Genomic DNA, 14,112 nt, shown 5'->3' with positions numbered 1-14,112 from the left:
TGTTCAAAAACTGCTGAACACTCAGCGTGTTATGGGCAGATGTCTTGTCATAGTGGAAGAACGAATCACCTGTTTGTCACAACTCGTGACATTTCTTCTGCAAACTGTGACACAGCCTTCTCAAAATGTCCAGATAAAAACTTTAGTTGACTGTTTGATCTAGAGGAACAAATTCCAAGTGTACTACAAAGGGCCCACCCTCCAAAAGATAATTTCAGATTTCCTCTAGTACTTTGATGACATTTTTCTTACCTAGAGCAGTATCTTACATATTCTATCTACCTCCATTTAGTTATGCTTTTCTAGGACAATTTTCCCAGTCTGAGTTACACAAATTTTCCTATGTTTTGTATAATCACTCTTTGTGATTTGATTATCTTAGCATTTTCCATCTGTATAATGTAGAATCAAGACTGGTTTTTAAGCTGCATAAAGCTACTGATGTCTTTCTTTATGTACTTTTTCGCTCAAGGTATGTAGTGCATTATCAAATGGCTTATTAAACTGAACCCAAAATTTTCAACATTCTTCAATGCTGTTTGTCATTCTATGTCCTGGGACTATATCACGTTTTGACTACAGAGAGCTTAGAAGAGTTTCTCCTAGTGCATTTAAATTATGGGTGTAGAAAAAAATACTAATATTTGTTTTATTGTCATTTATTTTTAAAATTATAGCCAAGACTGAACAGAGTCTTTTTTTTTTTTTTTTAGTCTGAAACTCAAGTGTTTTACTTTTTGCTGAATCTTTAAGCCAGGAGAATCCAAACAAATGACACGTTTATAGTATTATTGCCAGAGCACTTTTCATGTACCTCAAAGAGGTTATAATTTGCCCACATCTTATCAATATAAATGTTTAAAATAACAAAAATTGATTTTAGTCAGTGTTTGCATGTCTGTATATATTCCATGCATTTCATGTTACTTCCTCAGGGTGATGGGACTAATGAATGGAAACAAGTTTCTTGTTCCTGGTTGAATGTTGCCTTTTTCAAGAGGCAGATATTTTGTATCATGTCTGTTTACTGTGGCAATACACAATACAGTCATCACCTACTTTTATAGACCTCATTGTATGGTCCTTTGGGAGTAAAACGAACTTTTGAAAAATAATGGAACTATATTGGTTGTAATATGGATGTGCCTCAAATACTATCTTGTACCAGCCACATGAAGAACTAATTGTGCATAAAACTTGTTGGCTAGAGGAAAGAAAAAATAGTGTGTTATTTTTATTGTCAAGATATGTATATTTTAAGTCATGTTTTTGTTAAATGGTATTTTGATTATGCAATTTAAAACAACTGTTAAGTGTGTTTTCACACATGCAGCTAATAACTTTCATTACTTCTAGAAAACAAAACAACTTCAAGAAGATCAATGAAAATAATGTTTCATCATAAAATGCAGATACATTTTTTTTTCCAATGGAAGTTTTAGTTACATGGGACAAATAGGCAAGAGAAAGACTGAATGTATACTATAATATTGACTACACTGGTACTTAAATGAAAGTAAAGCCCTTTTGTTTCTCACTGCATCCTCAGTTCACCTGTTTTGGCAACAACACTAAAGAGAACCAATCTAATTCCTTCCATGGAATTAGGAGACTGGGTAGAGAATGAGATTATAGGTTAAGCAAATCATTCAAGTGATGTTGTCTTGAAGTTTCTAGGTGTCAAATCTGATTTCACTTCTTTAAAAACCCCTATGGGGATTTTGTCTGTTTGTCTTTTAGGGTGACGCAGACTTATGATGCAGGTGCATGTATCTACTTCTATTTTGCCTTTAACTACAGGGGAATTAGTGATCCACTGACCGTATTTGAACAGACAGAGGTAATTTTGCATACATGTATATAGCTTTTATATTTATTTATTGTGCTCAATAAATTTTACTGTTAATTTATGAATTTTAGTTTGCCTCTCTTTAATTATACATTGTTTGCCTGGCTGCTAGTCCATAGAAAGGAAAAGTATATTTGTTGTACTGGCTTATATATTGAATAGTGACTAAAATTAATACACTATACATCTAGCCTGTGAGTCTTTTGTTGTTATTTACAATACACAATAGCTGACTAATATAAATAACAGTAGGAATTCCTATGACTATAGGAATCCTTGATTACACTTTGGCAGCCCACTCATCTCAGGTCAGCAGCCCTAATGCTCTTGGTCTGTTTTGTAATGTCATTCTAGTTTGTCATTTTTTTTGTATACCAAAGATATAAGTAGGTGATTCGGGTTCATTAACTGCTAATTTTTATAAGGCCTTCTGTTCGTGGCCAATATTTCTCATTGCAAGTATGCCTAGAGTTGAAGAAATAGACAAGACTGTGGAGCATCCTATAGAAAGCTGAGGTTTCTTTTTTTAAGTTGGAGTCTCACTCTGTTGCCCAGACTGGAGTGCAGTGGCCCCTTCCGGCCACCACAACCTTGACCTGCTGGGCTCCGGCGATCCTTCCGCCTCAGCCTTCCAAGTAGCCGGAATTACAGGCATGCACTACCACACCCAGCTGATTTTTTGATTTATTGTAGAGATGAGGTCTCGCTGCCCAGGCAGGTCTCGAACCCGCGGGCTCAGGCAATCCACTCACCTCAGCCTCCCAAAGGCGTGGGATTACAGGCTGAGCCACCGAGCCCAGCAAGCTGAGGTTTCTTAAAAACACAGATGTCCTAGTGTTTTCATTGCATGACTGCCAAAGATAATTTCAGTGGCAGACTTTTAGAACCAAACCATAGACAGAATTTGATTGGCTTTCTCCTGTTCCTTTTTTAAAAAATAGCATTTTTGAGTTATTGTTGAAATACAGTAAACTGTATATATTTTACGAGTACAATTAGATGAGTTTTGACATATGTATCTACCTGTGAAACGATTACCCCAATCAAATTAATGAATATATTCATCACTCCAAAAGTTTGAGTACTTTTTCGTCAATTTGACCTTTCCATTGCTTCGATGGTGTTCTCTGGCTAAAGGTCTCCCTAAAGGTCCCTTCTGTGCAATAGCACAGAGAGAAATTGTTCCTTCTTTCCTAATCCAAACTGCTGTTCTCTGAGTGCTACTGATCTCAAGTAGTCACTGTTTTATTTAACGTAATTCATAAGAAGATACAAGTTCTTAGAGCAAGGAATAGCACATTTATAATTCACTAGGAAAACCCTAAATCCTAAGTAATAAAGGCTATAGATTACTTTGTAGAGGGGTGTGATCCATCTGTTCCACCTGGGCCCTCTTCTACCCTGGCATAACTCCTGATGGTTTTTTTATACATGCACACCTGAGCATTCTGAGAGGTTCAAGGCACTGTAGATACTTCACATCATAGCTGTTACATGCTCATGAATTATTGGGAATTAAAGGCATTTCCAGTTTCTAATACCCTTTTTTACTTTACACTTCAGTCATCCTCTATTTTGTTATAAGCGTTTACTTTTCTAACCCATGTGCTCTGTAAGGAGCTTAGTCAGGTCCTGACATGTTAAAGGGTAGAACAATGGTTTTTTTCACCTGTCGATATCCATAGGACTGACAAATAATTTGTCCCAAGTCATTGACCTAGGAAATATTCTCCATAAGGGCTTTTATGGTTGATCTCTGATAACTTTGTAAATCATCTTGACTCTGATGTATGATATACATAAATAATTTAACCTATTTAAGCCTCGTTTTCTTTATCTATGAAATGAGAGTAATTGAAATTGTAATTATTCCATAATGCTAGAATGAAAATAAATTAGCTACTACAGGCAAATTACTTGGTATTTTTCTGGTACATTTACAGGAAGCAGTCAGTAAATGTTAGTCACTATTGTTTGTTAGTGTAATGAGATGTTTACTACAAAGTAGACTTTGCATTCACAACTCTTCCTTATTATTAACAGTCTAGTGCTGCTGAATTAGCCATTTTGCTTCCTTCCCCCTAGTATCTCAAAGTGATCCCTTAGACATTATGACTATTTACTAGGAAAAAAATTACAAAGCTAGGCTTCATATTTTAATTGGTTTTTAAACACATTTAATCTAAGAAAGAGGAAAATTAAGCTTCTAGTTTATTATTTAACCCAGGAAGTATGTGCCTCCTTTGAGAGTTGGGTCTTATTCATTCACTCCAAAGTGAAACCTAAGCAGCAACTATCTGTTGTGTTGTTTCCAAATGCAGGCGGCTGCTAGAGAAGAAATCCTTGCTAATGGAGGGAGCCTGTCCCATCATCATGGAGGTATTCCTTTTGGGGAGTAGGATTTCTGATATTCTTTAAAAATATTCGGTTCAGTGAAATGCTAGGGAGAGTGAAGATATGAGTAATTTCAGAGTCCTTAAGATTTCTTAAAAGTTTTAATTTCTAGAATAGCTGTCACTGAGGTGTAGGTAGTTAAGTTGTTAATAGAAGCTCACTTTGACAAGCCTGCCTCGATATGGAACCTAGCCAGCCTTCTGAGGTCTCAGGGCCCTCATGTTACTATTTGACCATTAAAGTAAAAGTTTTAAAGGGGGGGGACCTACATAAATGTTTTCCAGCCACTACTGGAATGTGGCTGTACATCAGTTGTTCCATATATTGGAGTTGTTTTGTTCTGCCCACCCAAATTATTCAAGACAGGATATGAAAAAAATCTTTTTCAAATTGTAATGCTGTTTTGTTATTACTTGGTGGTCATTTTGGTAAGTATCAAGTTTTATCAGAGAGTTTATCGCATAACCAATATAAATTACTATGTTATATCTATCTTTGTTACTGGCAGGCTTATGAAAGTAATATGAAACAATCTTTTAAAAACTTAATGGCCATTCTGTCATTAAAATTGTAATTTTTGAGGTTGTCAACTTGTTCTCTATAACAAAAATTTGTTCTTAATATCTCTCAATATAATTTTATGCTTAGGAAAATAGGAATGTATAGATTTTTAAATTTTTAAATAGTGTTTAGGAAGGAACATGACAATAAATGACCACTCAATTTAAAAATTCAACTCCTATGCCTGTCCTGAACTTTTCAAAACCTTCTTTTCCTTTTTTATCTTCCTTCATAGCTCTAATTGTTATTCAACATGCTGTGTATTTGTACTTTTAAAAATTGTATCTGTCTATTCGTACTAGAAACTGAGGCCTCAAGAGGACAGGAATTTTGTTTTATTGCTGTGTATTAGCACAGAGAGTAGTGCTTGGCTCCAGTCAGTCCTCTGTACCTTTGTGTAGAATGAATGAAAGAATTTTGATGGAAAAGGAATAGACCATAGAAGGTCTGTGTCTATACAACATTCTTGCACCCAGACCTGAAATAGATTACTAATGTGGATGAATGAAATTGACAGTTCCCAACATGATTGTATCAATTCAATCTTTTGCTTGCACTTTAACTTTTTTCTTAACCCTTACAAATAAATTTTTAACTTAGGTTGGCAGATAGCATTAAAGTGAATGAATGTGCTGTTTCCTTTCTTTACTCCTTATTATTCTTTCCCTTGCTGAAGCTTTTAATGAATGTTAGAATGACAAAAATGAAGAGGAAAGGAAAATGGATATTAGAAGCCTTTCAAGTGGAATTAAAAGCTTCTAATTGCTTTAAAAGTCTAATCCTAATTTTGAAGTTTTAAACAAGTGGTATTTTGGGTTTTAGCACCTTCCTTTAAAATGTTCAGAAAGCCACATATATTATTTAAAATATTTTTTATTCTATTTCAGATGACACTTTATTAATATGTAAGGAACTTTTAAAACTATAGCATGAAGTATTCTTTTGTTGTTCATTCTAAATGATTGCATGGATGGAAGAGGCAAAATAATTTAGCTGTAATTACTTGTTTGAAAAAAAGTTAATATTTGTTCTCTAGCCAACAATTTTGCCCTTTAGTACATATCAGCAACAAATAATACATTTTTTCCTTTAAAATCAGTGTAGGTTTTATACTTGTTGTGGTAAATACAGGAGAAAGGAGATTTTTGCAAGAAGATGGGAACAGCTGAATCATGTGTATAAAGAGGAAATAGAGGCTTAATTGCCATTTAGATAATTGGTTATTAGATGATCTATTTCCTTAATTGTGGGATGATGTTTTCAGTTTACTCAAGCTTTACAGTATCAGTTCTGTGGAAATTGGAAAAGATCAAATGACCTGCAACACTGCAGAGAAAAACCAAACCAATAGTTTTTTCCTTGGCCAGTTACTCTTCTTTAGGATCTATGAGGATATTCAAGTCCCTCCCGTAGTGTCTACATATGAAATGCAGAAAGTTTATTAAGTCAAAACTTCTCATGTTACTTATTCAGATGTACCCCCAAATACTGAGAGCATCTTGATAGGCTCTAACAGAGTCTACATAGACATAGTTAAAATAATGTATTCATAAAGCTGTCCACTACAGAAAAAAGGAAACATGCACAAATTTTAAATAATAGAATTAAACAATTATAGTACAAATGTGTTTGAGACTTGGATTGTATTTGTGAAAGCTACAGTAATAGTCCACTATATTAATCAATATGCAGAAATATAAATTAACAAAAATAGTTGGAAAAATGTAAACCTCAATCTATAAGATCGTGATTATTTAATTTTTGATCACAAGGCAAATAAATAACTCCTTGCGATATTTTTGATACAACATATGCATAATGCCTTTTAATATTATAGAATCTGTTTTTCATATTGTAAATATTACTAATTTGCTAGGCAGTAGGATTTCTTTGACTGTCTTTCCTCTGAAGGGCCTTCATTTCTACTTTAAGTAAAAGTTTACTGATTTTTTTTTAAAGCACTCAAAAGGTGACTTTAATAAGCATATAAATACTATCGATGCTGGAACAGTGAAGAGAAGGGAGCTAGAATAAAGAAACTAACATTTGTAAAGCTGTAAATGTTTGTTAGATGCTCTGCATAACAGTCTCCTTTAATCCTACTTAATGCAGCAGAATAGATAATTATCCATACCTTTCAAATGAAGACACTAAGTTTCTTAGTGTAAATTAACTGGCTCCAAACCCAGCAATAATTGTTAGTGCCAGAATTTTTTTTTGAGGTAAAGTTTTTTTTTTTTTTATTTGTCTATTTTATTTTAAAGAAGTGGGGTGCAATTCAGGATTAGGTATACAAGTGGACATCATTCAGGTAAAGTTTGGGCCTCCCTTTCGTCCTCATTTTGCTTGGTTTGAGATCAGGTACCCTTATTGATGTTGTGTCCACCACCCCCACCCTGACAGTATCCTGCTATTGCCAATTCCTTTCTTATAGTATTATGGTAAATATTCAGGGTCCACTTATGAGTGAGAACATATGGTACTCTGTTCTTTAGTTCTGTGATAGATCACTGAGTATTATAGACTCTAAATCCTTCCAAGTTTGTCCTTTCTATTATGTTTGCCCTTTTTTATGACTGCATAATATTCCACTGTGTATATGTACCACATTTTTTTAATCCAGTCCAGTTTCAGTGGACAGCACGGCTGGTTCCATGTTTTTGCTTTTGTAAATAGTGCTGCAATAAACATGCATGTGCAGCTATCTTTTTTGTAGAATGATTTGAATTCAGGTCCTCTTCCCTCCTCATTATCTTTGTCCTCTTAATCAAAAGCCTAAACTGTCTGAAATGGGTGAACTCTAAAAATATTGAAATTGATAGACTTTCAAAGACACATAATTAGTTTAAAAAATGTATAGTGTATGAAAAGAAATGTTTTACATTACTGTTTTTCTTTTAAAATATGAAGTCTGTTTCTTTCATTTTGATGTTGTCTAAGTTAAGTACTTGCCCTGTTTTTGATGAAACAGATGAACAAAAATAAATCAAAATTTTAATTTCCTTATCATAGATTTTTCATTGTTTTCTCAGTTTTTGCCCATAAGTCAGTTTTACTTTCTGGTTGTTTTTATACTTCCTGATTGTAGGTTCCTAACATGTCAGCAATATTAGCTAATAAAACAAAAGCAGGTCAGATCATATTACAGTAAAACTACTTGTATAATTTATGTGCATTTTCAGGTTATAGGCCTATAGCCCTTCTTTTGTTGAAGACTCCAAGCTTGGTGAAATAATTTAATTTTAGAAATTATTGGCTTGAATTTGAATTTAGTAAGATTTGATTGCATTTTACCTTATTTAGATGTTTTGCCTCATTAAAATAGAAATCTTTTATATCCTTTTTCTCAGGTAAGTCTGAATACAAAATATTTTTGCTTTAAGTGTGCTGATAAAATGAAGACACTTTCCTTTTCCTAGCTTTTTCTCTTCTAAACCTGCTAAATATTGGAATGAGTACTCTGTGACTGAGCTCTCAGCTCCTTATTTCTCTGTGTTCACTCACTGCTTTGGTGATTATCTCAGTTCCACGACTTAAATACCATCTATATGTGAGTGACTCCCAGATATCAAAAGACATCACGTCTACCCACCACCTTAATTCAGATCACTATCTTCTGCAGGACCCTTCTCACTGGTCTGTCTGCTTCCATTCTGCGCCCCCGCCCCCCCCCCCCCCCCCCCCAGTTCTCTTGCTGCCAGAGTAATCTTTTCAAAAAAATCAGTAGTTTCTTCTCACATTCAGAATAAAATCCAAACTCCTTATCAGGGACTTCAAAGCTATCTCTCTCTCTGTCCTCCTTTCTGATTCCTTTTTACCCATAGCAGCATTGACTTTCTTGCTATTCCTCAGACATACTAATCCCTTTTCCCATTCAAGGCCTTTGCTATATGTTCCCTCTTTCCCTAATATTCTTTCTATTATTCTTCCCCCCCAAATATCTGCAGGGCCTACTTTCCCTCATCATTTAGGCTCTGATAAAGATGTCACCTTCTTAGAGGTATTTGCCCTGTTCTCTTGTATAGTTTCTGTATTTCTCATTTGAATTAAGTTATTTGAGTTACTGATTTTATCTTGTTTGCTGCTATATTTCCTAGTTCCTAGAATAATGATTGGCTGCTTTACATGGTAGATGTTCATGAATAAGTTTAGTGAGCAGATAAGTGCATGCCCAAGTGCTCACAGTATTTGGGGCAGTTTTGCAAATTTTCAAGTTGCTCTGAATCTTTCATATTAAAATGTCAGTAGTCTTACGCTAATTTAGCTTCAAACATTTGATAACCATGCCTCGTTTGAATATAGAGTTATATTTAGTTATAGAGAGCTTCAGTTTATTCTGTACTATTTCTGGGGAAGTGTATTCGCAGAATCATTTACTCAGTGGAGAAGTAGAGGAAGGTAATGTGCATTTCTTTGCAACTCCATACCACCACCCATTTTAGTGTTCACCACCCATTTTAGTATTCATTTATAAGGTTTCATTCAAACTTTATCTTAAAACAAATAATATAGCCAGGCTTGGTGGCTCAGCCTGTAATCCCGCGCTTTGGGAGGCTGAGGTGAGTGGATTGTCTGAGCCCGCGGGTTCGAGACCCGCCTGGGCAACTTGTCAAGACCTCATCTCTACAATAAATAAAAAAAAATTACCCGGGCATGGTAGCACGCTCCTGTAGTTCCAACTACTTGGAAGACTAAGGCAGAAGGATCGCCAGTGCCCAGCAGGTTGAGGCTGAGGTGGCTGGGAGCGTTCCACAGCACTCCAATCTGGGCAACAGAGTGAGACTCTGACTCACAAAAAAAAACAAAAAACAAATGTTTGAGGGGCTGATAAACAGAGAGGGAAGAATATAGGCTTTAGAATCAAATTTGTATTGGATTCCTGGTTCTATCATTAGCGAGCTGTGTGACCTAAGGAAATAATTTCTCTGAGCTGTACTGTCATCACTTGCAAAGCAGGAATAATAGTACCTACCTAATAGATTTATTATAAGACTTAATTGTGATAATGCATATAAAGAATCTAAATGCCTTGCATATAGTAGGTGCTTTAAAAAGACTATTTTAAAAAATAGCAATAGACAGCACAAGGTAGAACTCTGGTTTGTATTTTTAAACTCTTCTCCTAACCATTGAAGAAAGGTTAGGAGAGTTTATTTGAAAGAGATTAATATTCAAGGGATATGATTTCACAATGCCCTTAACACTTTTTCATCTATAACCAGCAGCTGATCTTACTCTATAGAAATGTCCCTTACAATCTGTATGAAAGAAAAATAAATTTTCTTTATACTATTGGCTTTGAAATTTGCTATAGAAAAATGCCAATTTTCTTAATTAGTTCCTCTGTTTAAAGTTAATCATTAATTTGTAAATTTCAAAATACCTGCTGCTATTTAGTATGGTTTCATAAAGCAGAAATCTTTTCGATACAAATCTTAAGTAATGTGTTTAATTGCTCTGCTAAACTTACTCAGAACTAGAGCTTTTGAGAGATCTCTTATTTTTATGTGCAGAAAAGATTTTCCTTTATTTTGAACCCTGAACTTAAAACTCAAGTTGACCTCATAGCAGCATCTTTATTTACTGACCTTCAGGCAGTGTCATGACACTCTCAGTACCGTTTTTGAGTTCCAGAGTAGATGGGCTTGGGGGTTGGGAGAATATTGATGCAATTTCTCTTAGAGAGTTTGGCCTGTAATTGTGATTAATAACAGTTACTTTCACTATCTGGAAACAGACAGGCTGGTTTGTCTGCCTACAATCATGCTGTGATAAATGGAGCTATTTTAACTCTGGTTTTGTGTATCAAAGAAAACAGATGTAGTCTGGAACTGGAGGCTGTAGGAAATATAAAGCCTACTTAACTTAATCTTCATAGTGCTTGTTTTTGTAACTGACGATCTGGTCAGTTTAAACAGCAGAGTTTATGACAGCCTTGTGTTTAATTTCAATTTATGACTTAAATTTTCAAGTTGTTCATTTGCTAAAATTATACTTAAGTCCTTGTCAGGAAGTAAAAAAAACCTTGATTAAATATAACCAGGCTTATTTTAAATATTCATATCCTTACCTAACCAAAATTATTTCCTATTATAATCACGGGGTAACTGTTCTTAGCCTTTTTTGTGGTCTTAACAGAAACTTTAAAAATAAGAGAGAATACTCAAAGATCAGATTTGGGGCTATTTGTTAACCTGTAAAGTGAAATAAAAGACATACAAATTGGAAAGGAAGAAATAAAAGTGTCCTTCTTTGTAAAGAACATGAATGAATATATAGAAAATGCTAAAGAATCTCTAAAAATAGTCATCAAGATTGCCAGATACAAGATAGCCCACAAAATCATTTGCATTTCTATATAATAACAACAAACATATAAAACCAAAATTTAAAATACAATACCATTTACAGTTGTTCCAAAGAAAATGAAATAGGAATAAATCTAATAACATAAGGACTTACTTAGACATAACCTAACAAAATATACACAGGATCTATATCTGAAAATAACAGAATGCTGATGAAAGAAATCAAAGAAGATCTTAGTAAGGAAAGAGATAGACAGTATTCATGGATTGGTAGAAAACTCAACATAGTAAAGATTGTTCTATCTGTTTAACACATTTACTATCAAAATTTCTGCAAGATTTTCTTTTTAGATATAGAAAATATTGTAAAATGTATATGATAAGGCAAAGGAACTAGATAGCTAAAACAGTTTTGAAAAAAAGAAGAGTAAAGTGAGAAAAGTCAATCTGATTTAAAGACTTATGATATAGTTGCAGTAATCAAAACTGTGTGGTATTAGAGGAGCACACATAGATCAATAGAACAGAATAGAGAACCCAGAAATAAACTCCCACAAATATATCCAGCTGGTTTTGACACAAGTACAAAAGCAATCCAATGGAAGAAGCATAACTTTGTCAACAATGTCCAGCTTATGGTGCTGGACATACATAAGCAAAAGAAAAGAACCTTGATTAAACTCACACCTGTTAAAAAACAAACTCAAAACAGATGATAACTTAAATATGTTATATCAAAACTATAAAACTTATTGGGAAAAGTGTAGGAAAATCTTCAGGATGTAGAGCCAAAGAGTTTTTATATCAGACCCTAAAAGTACAATCCATAAAAGAAAAAAATTGACAAACTGGATTTCATCAAAATTAATGACTTTTACTCTGTGAAGGACTCTGTTAGGAGAACAAAAGTAAGCCCCAGAGTGAGAGAAAATATGTGCAAGCTACATCGCCAACAAAAGACATATCTAACTTATGTAAATAATTGTCAAAGCTTAATAATTAAAAGCAAACAATTTAATTAGAAAATGGGCAAAAGACATGAAGAAAAATTTCACTGAAGATATACAGATGGCAAATAGTCCCATAAACAAGATGTTCAACATCATTAACCATTAGGAAAATGAAAATTAGAGCCACAGCAGTTATCATACACACCTATCAGAATAAAATAAAAAATAATGACAGTATCAAATTCTGGCAAGGATGTGGAGAAACTGAGTCACTGATACATTGCTGGTAGGAAAGTAAAGTGGTACAGGTATTCTGGAAAATAATTTGGGAGTTTCTTACAAACCATACATGCTATTACCTCTCAACAAATGGCACCCTGGAGCATTTGCACCAGAGAAACAAAAACTTATGTTCACATGAAAACCTGTACACAAATATTCATAGCAGTTTTATTCATAACAGCTCCAAACTAGGAACAACCCAGATGTCCTTTAACCGACAAATGGCTAAACAAACTGATACATCCGTCCCAAGGAATACTGCTCAGCAATATAAAGGAATGAACTACTGATACATGTGACAACTTGAATGACTCTCCAGGCAATTATGTTAAGTGAATGAAAGCCAGTCCCAAAAGGTTACGGTACCATGTGATTCTATTTCTATAATGTTTTTGAAAGGACAAAATTATAAAAGTAAAAAACGATTAATAGTTTCCAGAATTGGGGCCTAGAGAGGTTGTGATTATAAGCAGGCAACACAGGGATCCTGATGGTGCTGGAACTGTTCTATATCTTGACTATATTAATGTCAATATCCTGTCATTTGATAGCCACCAACATTGAATCTTTATCAGATTACCATAAGATAAGAAACTAGTTTTGCCTTTTAATTTTTACAGTTTATTTTTGTGACTGGTCTTATCTCACATAACTTATAAATTGATGAGAATATTTTTCTACTGAAGCAGTGTTGTAAATAGTTAGATTTGAAGAACAGAATATAAAAGCCAATTTAACCCATAATTTGGCTGAACATTAATCAGCAACATCATAGGTTAAACAGATTTGAGAGATAACAGAGAATCTGTAGCAAGGCTGTACTGATCCCTGCAACTTTCCACACATGCAGTTACACATGCCAAGTCCAACACAAAAAAGGCCAGAGGCAACATTGTGTTTGCTTTCTCTTACCATGTGCTATACCTGTCGCAGCGTATCAGGTGTGTCACCAGGAGAGTATAGGTGGTTTGGATAACACTACTTCTCTTTGAACCTCTAAAGAGAACTTATTCTTTTCTGCAATTTTATGTCTAGGACTCTTATAAGTAAAATGTTTGTTAATCTGAGAGCGCCTGTACATTATTATATTGTCACAGAATACTTTTTATAATTAATTTCATTGGATTAGCAAACAATCCAAATAGATATTTTTGATACTGTTCTGTAGTCTTGCTGTTTCATACAGAAGCCACTAGGCTACATGTAGCTATTTAAATTTACATTATTTAAATTAAATAAAATTTAAAATTCACTTTCTTAGTTGCATTAGCCAATTGCAAGTGCTCTATATCCATATATGGCTAGAGGCTACTGTATTAAAGTGTAGATATATAACATTTCTATCATCACAGAAGATTCTATTGGACAGTGCTGTGAAACTTTATTTTGTACAGGTCAAGCATCCCTAATTCAAAATCCATAGTGTTCAAAACACAAAACCTTTTGAGTGCTGACATGATGCCACAAATGGAAAATTCCACACCTGACCTTATGTGACAGGTGTCGAAACACAGTCAAAACTTCATTTTATGCACAAAATTATTTAAAATATTATATACAATTATCTTTAGGCTATATGAATAAGGTGTATGTAAAGCATAAGTGAAAAGACTTAGTTTTCATCCCCAAGATATCTCATTATATATATATGTATCTGTGTGTGTGTATATATATATACGCAAATATTTTAAAGTCTGAAATCTGAAACACTTCTTGTCCCAAGCATTAAACTGTGTATATTTTCACTCATTGGTTAGTAAAATGGCCC

At 34.1% G+C, this 14,112-nt stretch overlaps 1 protein-coding gene across 1 annotated transcript in view; it reads left to right on the top strand.

The window, feature by feature from the left end:
- AGPS (alkylglycerone phosphate synthase) overlaps positions 1-14,112 on the top strand; it is a 148,390-nt gene that overhangs the window by 126,261 nt on the left and 8,017 nt on the right. The window contains exons 18-19 of the mRNA XM_008057032.2: positions 1,741-1,840; positions 4,171-4,228. Coding sequence (XP_008055223.1) covers positions 1,741-1,840; positions 4,171-4,228 — 158 coding nt within the window. The remainder of the gene's footprint in view (positions 1-1,740; positions 1,841-4,170; positions 4,229-14,112) is intronic.

The sequence above is a fragment of the Carlito syrichta genome, unplaced genomic scaffold, assembly GCF_000164805.1.
Source record: "Carlito syrichta isolate Samal-C Ts95f unplaced genomic scaffold, Tarsius_syrichta-2.0.1 Scaffold302617, whole genome shotgun sequence".
Lineage (NCBI taxonomy): Eukaryota > Metazoa > Chordata > Mammalia > Primates > Tarsiidae > Carlito > Carlito syrichta.
The sequence above is the reverse complement of the archived record's forward strand: the minus strand, read 5'-3'. Positions and strand labels throughout refer to the sequence as shown.